The sequence below is a fragment of the Sminthopsis crassicaudata genome, chromosome 4 (assembly GCF_048593235.1).
Source record: "Sminthopsis crassicaudata isolate SCR6 chromosome 4, ASM4859323v1, whole genome shotgun sequence".
In the NCBI taxonomy this organism is placed as follows: Eukaryota; Metazoa; Chordata; class Mammalia; order Dasyuromorphia; family Dasyuridae; genus Sminthopsis; species Sminthopsis crassicaudata.
Window position 1 is genome coordinate 294,334,684 of NC_133620.1, and position 10,418 is coordinate 294,345,101.

The 10,418-nt window shown below is 42.1% G+C and overlaps 1 protein-coding gene across 1 annotated transcript; it reads right to left on the reverse strand.

The window, feature by feature from the left end:
• Positions 1–7,604: 7,604 nt before the first annotated feature.
• SPACDR (sperm acrosome developmental regulator) lies at positions 7,605–10,376 on the reverse strand. The gene is made up of 3 exons (XM_074311632.1): positions 9,077–10,376; positions 8,532–8,753; positions 7,605–8,086 (listed from the first exon to the last, which is right to left on the reverse strand). The coding sequence occupies exons 1-3, from the start codon at positions 9,122–9,124 to the stop codon at positions 7,871–7,873; spliced, it is 486 nt and encodes a 161-aa protein (XP_074167733.1). The 5' UTR covers positions 9,125–10,376; the 3' UTR covers positions 7,605–7,870.
• Positions 10,377–10,418: the final 42 nt, after the last annotated feature.

Genomic DNA, 10,418 nt, shown 5'->3' on the forward strand with positions numbered 1-10,418 from the left:
TTGGTTTTATTTATTTCACTCTTCAGTATTTTATGGAGGTCTTTCCATAGTTTTCTAAAATCATTGAGTTGGTTTCTTTTTCCATTTAGAAAAAAGTTATTCTTTATTTACAAAGTATTCCATAATTTATATGAGAAGGCATTTATAGAAAATCAGAAATCAGTAGTTACTTTTTATTGTGATAATGAATTGTTTCAGTTAAGTTATAGGGTACAAAATAAGCTCTGTTATGGTCTAGAACTTGAAACAAGGTTCTAAGTCACTGGAATTGATAGAGACAATGCTTATGCACTTAGTTCACACCTTTAAGAGAGTTCGAACATTAGAGTCCACTCCTTTAAGAGAGTTCACACATTAGCTCACACATTAGAGTTCACACCTTTAGAGAGCATATATAAGCTAGAAGCCTTAACTACCATTAACTTTGGGAGATTCACAAATCAGAAGCTCACAAGACCACTCTCTTGGAGGTAGAGTCAGATTCATTCCAATTTCCTTGTGATGGCTGGAGACATTGGGAGGACAAGAGACTGAAGATAGAGAACCAATGAGAGAGATAGGCCTCTAAGAAAGCTAATCTGGGAAGAAAAACAAAAATGTAAATAGTTTACACTCATTTCCCAGTGTTCCTCCTCTGGGTGTAGCTGATTCTGCCATCATTGATCAATTGGTACTGAATTAGATAGATCTTCTCTTTGTCGAAGATATCCCCTTCCATCAGAATACATCCTCTATAGTATTGTTGTTGAAATATAAATTATCTCCTGGTCCTGCTCATTTCACTCAGCAGCAGTTCATGTAAGTCTCTCCAAGCCTCTCTGTATTCATCCTGTTGGTCATTTCTTACAGAACAATGATATTCCATAACATTCATCTACCACAATTTACCCAGCCATTCTCCAATGGGAATCCATTCATTTTCCAGTTTCTGGCCACTACAAAAAGGGCTACCACAAACATTTTGGCACATGCAGGTCCCTTTCCCTTCTTTAGTATTTCTTTGGGATATAAGCCCAGTAGTAACACTGCTGGATCAAAGATATGCACAGTTTGATAACTTTTTTAAGAAATTGTTTTCTTCAGTCAATTTCTGTCCTTCCTTTTTTAAGCTATTAATATTCTCTTGCATACCTTTCATTTTCTTTTTCCAAATTTTCTTTTAACTCTTTACTTTTAATGTTCCCCTTTGAGCTTTCATGTAGGCATTGTGTTTTGATGTTCCCTTTCATCATATTAGCTTCCTATGGTCAAGATTCTTTTTTATTTCTTGCTCAATTTTCCCCTTATTTTATGGTTTTTAAAGTTGAGTTCTGCTTCTGGGGCATGGGAAATACACAAGTTCTTGTTCTGGGAACCAGGAGCTTGAAAACTGACTTTGTGTGCTGCTACCTCAGGTGTTGGTGGCTTACCAACATTGTACTAGCATGGTTTGGCCTAGTCATGTGTGATGCTGCCTGATTTTCAGAGCTGGCAATTTGTGTTCTGTGCTGGACCTGAAGACTTCACAGCTGGCCTACTATGCCACTGGCCTGCTGAGTCAGAACATTGTTGATCTGTGCCATGGCTAAAAGCCTCCCACTGTCTATGTTGGGTTGCATTCCCCTTTTACCCAAGTGAGATAGAAATATCCTGAAGTCCTTCTAAATTATCTTAATCTGGAAAATTGTTTCACTCTGTCTTTTTGTAGATTCTGTCACTCCAGAATTTGTTTAGAGACTCAGTTTAATGTTTCTGAAGGAAGTTGGGGAGAGTTTAGGCAACTTCCTGGTTTCTCTCTGCCATGTTCCACAACCCCAGTTCTTTTGCTTTTTGATATATAATATTCCAAAATCTATGGTATTTTAATGAGCCACTGCTAGGTCTTGTGTGATTCTAATTGTGGCTCTCTAATATTTAAATTGCTTTTTTCTTGTTGCTCATATTTTCTTTTTGACCCAGGATTTCAGGATTTGGTTATAATATTCCTGTAGATTTTCCTCAACAATCTCAGGTGGTGATTTTTTCTATTTCTACTTTCTTTTATTCTAATACTTCAAGGAAATTTCTTTAATTATTTCTTGTATTATTGTATCAGGATTTTTTTTTTTTCTAGCTTTCTGGTAATCCAATTAATCTGCTTTGTCTTCTGGATCTGTTCTTCAGATCAGTTGTTTTTCTCATGTTTCACTTTATGTTCTATTTTTTTTAATTATTATTTTTTGATCTCATAACTTTACTAGCTTCCCTTTGCCTAGTTCTAATTTTCAATTAGTCTGTTTCTTCATTAAGATTCTGGGTCTCTTTAATTTTTCCTTGTTTTTCTTGAACTGTTTTTTGTTTTTAAATTCTTTTTCTCAATCTCTTTCATCTTATTCTTTAAGTTCTCCTATGGCCTCTGTAACAATTTGACATTACTCTTAGGGCTTCAAAATCCTCCTCTAAAGATAAACTCTGGGCTTCTCTCTTTCCATAATAATTTTCTATGATTGGATTCTTCTTTGTCTACTCTTACTTTTCAAAAAAATAACACTTTAATCACCTCTAGTCTTGGGGTATGGTGGTATCTGTGGTAGTGTCTGTAGTGTCTGTGGTGTCTGTGGTGTCAGATCCTCATTCAGTTCTCCCCTCTGGCCTGCACCTTTAATCCTTATTTTTACTACTCTATGTTCTCCCTGATAGGTATTTTGTCTTACTTATGGGGGAGATATGAGTCCTACTCATACCTATTCATACCTACTCCACCGTCTTCTCAGTATCATTTCTTAAATGATAAAAAGTAATATTCCATCCTGAACATATGCCACAATTTGTTTAGTCATTCCCCAATTGATGGATATTCCCATAATTTTCAGTTATTTGCCACCACAAAGAGAGTTGCTATAAATATTTTAAAACATGTAACTTCTTTTCCATTTTCCCTAATCCCCTTGCAAAAAACAGACCTAATAGTGGTATGATTCATTGTTGTGGTTGTCTTAAGAACTCAAAGCATATAACCCTTTGATCTCAGAGGTGTGATGAAGAAGGTGGGAGACTCATAATGTGTGAAAGAGTTCCAGTTTATTATACAGCCTTGTTGATATACATTTTTGCAGGTGTGATCAGCACGTTGAGTTATATTTCCAATCATCATTCAGAGAAACAGCTTGTGGACTTTGCCTATGCATGTCATCTGCCAATGGGAGGAAAGCTGATCAAGCAATTTAGCAACTCACTCACAGATGGGAGGCCTTGTTAAGACAACCCTGCTCCCCAGGAACTACACTGTGACCTTCAGGCCAACCCATTACCATGATCATAAATCATTGCTCCTTGCTCAACGAGGGCATTTCTTCGATGTGGCAGAAAATTTATTATGCACCAAAGGTCAAGCAAGGTGGCCTCAATATTCCTTCTCAGTAGAATCCTATAACCTAGCAGTTCTTTGAGCATAATTCCAAATCTCTAAAATGGTTGGATCAGCTCATAGATCCACCAATAATGAGTTAAGATACCAATTTTTTTTAACATTCTCTTTGATATTTTATTACATTAAATGAACATTTTGTATAAATGTAGCCAGGATCAGAAGGAAAGCAAAAAACTGGGGAAATTTTTTTTATAAATAGTTCCTCAGAGAAAAGGTCTCATATATCAAACATATAAAGAACTTTGTCAAATCTATAAGAATGCAAGTTATTTCCCAATTGATAAATGGTCAAAAAAAAAATGAATAGACAATTCTCTGATGAAGAAATCAGAACAATTTATAGTCATGTGAAAAATTGCTCTAAATTATTATTGATTAAAGAAATGAAAATTAAAGCAACCTTATATATATATATATATATATATATATATATATATATATATATATAATAGTATAAAGTACCTGAAAGTATATCTGCCAAAAGGGATTCAGGAATTATGTGAACTTAATTATAAAACACCCTTTATACAAATAAAATCAGATTTAAATAATTGGAGGAATATTAATAGTTCAGGGTAGGCAAAGTCAATATAATAAAAATGGCAGTTAAGAAAGAATCCCCATCACTAAATGGTCAAAGGATATGAACAGACAATTCTCAGATGAAGAAATTGAAACTATTTCTAGTCATATGAAAAGATGCTCCAAGTCATTATTAATCAGAGAAATGCAAATTAAGACAACTCTGAGATACCACTATACACCTGTCAGATTGGCTAGAATGACAAGGAAAGATAATGCACAATGTTGGAGGGTATGTGGGAAAACAGGGACACTGATACATTGTTGGTGGAATTGTGAATACATCCAGCCATTCTGGAGAGCAATTTGGAACTGTGCTCAAAAAGTTATCAGACTGTGCATACTCTTTGACCCAGCAGCATTACTACAGGGCTTATATCCCAAAGAGATCTTAAAGGAGGGAAAGGGACCTGTATGTGCAAGAATGTTTGTGGCAGCCCTCTTTATAGTGGCCAGAAACTGAAAAGTGAGTGGATGCCCATCAGGTGGAGAATGGCTAAATAAATTGTGATATATGAATGTTATGGAATATTATTGTTCTGTAAGAAATGACCAGCAGGATGATTTCAGAATGGCCTGGAGAGAGTTACATGAACTGATGCTGAGTGAAATGAGCAGGACCAGGAGATTGTTGTAACTTCAATAACAATACTATATGATGATCAATTCTGATGGGCGTGGCCCTTTTCAACAATGAGATGAACCAAATCAGTTCCAATAGAGCAGTAATGAACTGAACCAGCTACACCCAGTGAAAGAACTCTGGGAGTTGACTATGAACCACTACATAGAATTCCCAATCCCTCTATTTTTTTCCACATGCATTTTTGGTTTCCTACACAGGCTAAATGTACACTATTTCAAAGTCCTATTCTTTTTGTACAGCAAAATAACTGTTTGGACATGTATACATATATTGTATTTAATTTATACTTTAACATATTTAGCATGTATTGGTCAACCTGCCATCTGGGAGAGGGGGTGGAGGGAAGGAGGGGAAAAATTGGAACAATAGATTTGGCAGTTGTCAGTGCTATAAAATTACCCATGCATATATCTGGTAAATAAAACTATAATTTAAAAAAAGGAATAATGAAATTACTCCAATAATGAGCTTTTTGGGGTAGGGCAGTAAGAACAAATAAAAGGAGTTGATGGATTGGGGATTTTGCTTGTTTATAGTTGTAAGAGAAAAGAGGGGATCAGAAATAGGACATCTGCTTGAAGTAGATAGGAGTATAACTGAAAACTAGAGAGAAGGGAACTCTGCTCAGTTCTTGTTTAGTTTCCTTTTCATGCAAAATAGAATCACCTTTGCACTAAGAAATGACAGAACAAAAATGATTTATAGGAAGTTGATGCCCAAGACACAGAAAGAGGTAGGAACTCAACTTCACCTAGACTAAGTGAACTAGTTACCTTACTGAATCCTTGTTACCTTAAAAAGAAACAGGAAGATGTTACTGCTGAAGTATTGTTAGAACTATCTGAGAGATCACAGAGAACAAAATGTCACAATATTGGTCATTTGCAAATCTGATGCTTATATCTATGCTTATATGCAAGTCATTGATAAATCTAACCACAAAACTGAGGATAGCTAGATGGATACTATATAAATGTTAGCTATAATTGTTATATTAGTAGTAGTAGTGCTGCTGGTGGTCTAGTGCTGACACATTGAATGACAGAGTTAAACTCCAAAAGGCTCTTGATAGGCTGGAAGTCGTAAGATGAATTTCACTAAGGATCAATTGAAAGGCTTATACAAGTATACAAAAATTAACTTCACAATTACAAGATGGAGGAATATGGCTAGACAGTAGTTGTTCTGAAAAAGAAGCCCTTCTTTACAAAGGTTTAAGGAACTATAAGCTCTGAATCAATCATTTAGGTTAGAAACAAACACTAATGTAATCGTTGAATTGAGAGACACAGCTTCCAAGAAGAGGTAATGGTTTCCCTGCAGTTTGCCTTTGTTGACCCTCATTTGGAGTCTTGTTTTCATTTTCAGGGGCTATAGTTTAAAGGCATTGCTAACTACAGTCTGCCCGATGTATCAAGGATGGTGAAGAGGGTCTTGTGACCATGTCATATGAAGACTGGAGAAATTGGAGTATTCACTCTGGAGAAGACTGGAGTGGGGGAAAGGGAATAAGAGCATGATAGCAGTATTCAAGCATCAAGTCAAGTGTTCCTTCAAATGGAGAGATTAGACTTGTTCTTTTTGGTCCTTAAGGGCAGAACCAAAAATTGCTGTCCAAAAATGGAATGCTATGCTTTGGGAGGTTCCCCTTCCTTAGAAGTTTCAAGAAAAGGCTAGATGATCCTTTGTGGAATATAATATGGGGGAAAGGGTTGTCCTTTTGTAGGAATAATCATTTCTGAGGTCCCTTCTCACTTTCAAATTCTGTAACTCTGGGTAAGTCTTAACCTCTGCCCTCCGGTCAAGATGAACACCGCAACTGCCTTATTTCCAGAGCCCAGTCAGTCATTCTTACTTGTATTTAGGCACTCTGGAGGCCTCTTCCCAATTAATTTTAAGAGTAAATCTCAGTAGACCACTACTCCATTTGCAATTCCTATTTTTTCACTTCTCCCAACCCAGAATATGGGTAAATACCGAGTCACAGCCTCTTGTGCTCCTCCCTGCTACATCTCCGAGACTGCAGGTGTGACAGGTAACTTTTGGGGAGGAGACAGGTCACAAGTGTGACTTTATCCAAACCCCCTTATTTTAAAACAAGGTTTAACTCCCAATGGAATTAATGAACTCCAAGTTTTCTAGATCCTCAGCCTACACACGCATACACACGCGCGCGCACGCACGCACGCACGCACGCATACATACACACAAGCACACCACTGACTCCTCCGTCCCCTCCTCTCCAAAATCAGCCCAGCTCCCTCCCTCTCTTACTGGTCCGGTGTCCATTCTTGTTCCCGGTCTCCCTCCCACCGGTCCCCTTCTCTCCCTGGTGCTTCCCGGGCATAGCCACTGAACCTGCTCGGTTTCTCAGCCCCTCCCTCCATACACGCAGTAACTGGGGAAAAGAAAGGCGGGGAGGGGAGAGAGACTAAAACGACGGAGCCAAAGAGCGCGCGAGCCAGAGAGAGATGGGGGAGGGGTGTAGCGACGGGGAGGAACTGGGAAATGAGGGAGAATGGAGGGGGGAGGTCAAGAACTCCCAGGAGATTTCGAAACAGCGGCTGCGAAAAAGTCCCCTCGCTAGCTCAGCAGAAAATGAGTAGAAGGAGCGATGTTAGGAGAGGTTCGGCGGGAGGAAGCGATCACGCCGGCACCGCCGTCGGAAACAGGCGGGAGGCTGAACGTTGCAGTTTTCAGAAGTCTCAGCAGGAGGCGCTCGAGCGGATTTGGAACGCCCTTGTTAGCACAAAGGGGCGAGGCCGTGACCAGGCCAGCTGCTTGCGGTAGCGGAAGCCCCACTTCTCCCGTGACCCACCCCTTCTGCCCTGCCCTAGGACCCCCGCGTGCTCCGCCGTCTCGGCCCTCCTTTAGGGAGCAGAGCCACAGCTTAGGGGAGTTGTAACCGCACGCTGCCTTCTGGGCAGCCTCGGGTCCTGGAAATCCTGCAGTGCTGCAGCTCCCCCTTCCACTCAGCACGACTAGGACTTCAGAAACAAATCTCTCATTTAATTCAGTGCTCTAATTAATTTGAATAAACATTGTGAAACACCGCCCATCCCCACAAGGGTCTGCGGACTCTAGGCCCGGTTCTGGGCTTCCTCTCCGAAGGAAAAGAAATCAAAGCGCCACGCTCACATCCCCCCTCGGCCCGCCGCCCGGGCCCTCAACTCAGGGGCCTGTCACGCCTCCCGCTGGCCGAAGTTGGGGTCCGCACGAGGGAAGGAGAGGGCCGCCTGCGAGTCTGGAGTCCCCTACAGGGGGCTACGGGCATCCTGCTTTGAGCCTCGGGCTGACGATGTGCAGACAGGGGGTCTGGAATGGCGCCGCCTCCGTCTCTCCTGCCGCCGGACCAGCTCCCGGATCCGCTCCCTCATTGTCCACAGGACCACGTACAGATCCCTCAGCATCTCTGCTTCTTTCGAATCCATATAGTGTGGAAGGCCCAGCGAGGGCTGGGAAGTGTTGCTCTGTGCGGGAAAAAGGGAGAGAAAGGATACTGACGTTTCTATAATGCTCATTGTGATCGCGTTTGATCCTGGAAACCGCCCTGGGAGTACACACTATTGTTATTCCCATTTTTCAGTTGAAGAAATTGAGACAGTGACAAATGAATTGTCCAGGACCATATAGCTAGAAAGTTATCTAAGGCTGGATTAGAACTCATTTCTTCCTGGGCAGCCCGTGGGGCAGTCTCCGTACTACCCAGGCGTCTGGATGCAGCAAGAGAAGATGACTAAAATGACAAAAATGTATATTCAGATTTGGGTTGGGAAAAAGGAAATGACCATACTCTTCTTGGGTTCTAGAAGCTGAGATAGACTGAGCTGCCCAGCATGATACGTGACAGAACGTCCCCCATCACCGCCAGAGCCAGCACCCACCCCGACATCCCACCTCCCAGAGGGTACTGACCTTTCCCACACCGAGCTTCCTGCCAAAGTGCAGGAACGACTCCACGAAGCTGGTGACGTTATACATAGCTGTTTGGGGCATCTGAAGCAGACTTCTTGACTGTTCCCTCACATCCTCGTTTACCACCCTCTTTGACTCTCCTATCTCTTTTAACACTTTTTCTCTGGAGCCGGGGATCACCAAAGTAGAAAGCTGAATAGTGGATCTTGTCCAGGGGAAGAACTAAGGATAAGGGCACAAGTTAGGGTGAAAACAAGGAAAAGTGAGCCGGGCAGCAACAACCAAAAAAGAAAGAACTAAGGAAAATAAAGATATGGAGAAAGATGGCAGGGGGAAGGGAAGTTCTCACACTCCTTTTCTTCAGACCCGTTTCCATGGGTCCCCTACTCTCACCAAACCACTGGTTCTTGTCTCCAAACTCTTTGCTCTTCTCATAGCATGAAAAATGGGGACAGATCTTACAGTCAAGGGACCAAAGGGTACTGAGAAACACAAAAATCATGAAACGGGGAGAGCATCCTGACTCAAGGATGCTCAAAACTCACCACGAGCCTAAGCTTCTCCCAAAGACGATATAGCCAGGACAAACACATGTCCCTCCCTCTTGGGCCTGGGGCCCTGGAGAAGGGTTGCTGACAGCCAACAGTTGGTATGGGACAAGGAGTGGCCTCAGTCGTCGTCGGTAGGACCAGAAGAGTTAGAAAGGTGAAGAGGACTAGGAAATTCAGAACAAAACCTTCCTCCCACGTCTTCTTCCCTTCCTCCCCCCCCCCCACAGGGAGAGGAGTCAGAGTTGATGGGGGGGGGGGGAAAGAGTTGCCTTAGAAGCCACATGGTGGAGGAGTTCTAAGCCCATTGTGAGAACTCTGCCTGGAATTAGTATGTGACCTTCGGCCTTGACTCTTCTAGGCTTGGATTCCCTCTGGGACTCAGACATCTCGTCCTTTAGGTTTCCCTCCTTGTCTCTACTCCCAGTCATTTACATTTAATCCTGGACCATTTTCTACTTCCCTAGTCCCTGGTCCCACCGTCCCCCATATTTACTCTACTTCCCTCTGTGTCCCCTTTCACTTTCTACTCTATCTGTCAAATCCCAGTTCTGGGGCTAGACTCAAATCTAGGTTCAAATCAATGAGATCTGCTAGTTCTCAGCCTCCTAAAATTAAACTACTTGTCTCCCTTCCCCCAATTCCTCTCCCATCACCTGCTCTTTAGCCCCTGACTCATCCTTGTTCCCACCCCAGGATCATGTTGTTTAGCTTTCTGGTCTTTGGCTTTCTTCAAAAACCCTTGGAAACCTAGGCACTCCACTTTCCTTTTAAACAGATGGTATCTCCCCTCCCCAGTCTCAAAGACAGGGACAATTCCTCAAGGGGGCGAGTCCTAGTTCAGTACCTAAGGCTGGCAACTAGTAGTAACAGTAATGGAGGGGTCTGAATATAGTTGGGATGGGGGAGGGGAGGGGAGAAACTAAGGCTCTCTGCCAAGCCTGGCACAGTCTCTGTGTGCCCCAGGAGCCTGGCCTGAGCCCAGCACAAAGACAAGGGGCCCATTCACCCCCCCTACTCCCATAGCTGCCCCAAGCCGGGAGGGAACATGCTGGGAAGCTGGGGGGTGGATATGGCACAATCTCCAAAGGCTTCATTGTTTTCCACTACCCCCATAGCACGTGGGTTTTTCTCCTCTCCTCTCCTCTCTCCTACCCTCATGAACCACTCTTCTACCCAGGGAAAGCCTTCTCCACAGTCTTTATCCCTTCCCAGAACTTGTTTCTGAATTTGTCTCTGATTGAATCTTTTGTTTGTCTCTGAATATCAATTTCTCTTCATATTTGACATTTACTGTCTTATACCTCATGCTTCTATTTTAATTCTGACCAGTACTGAG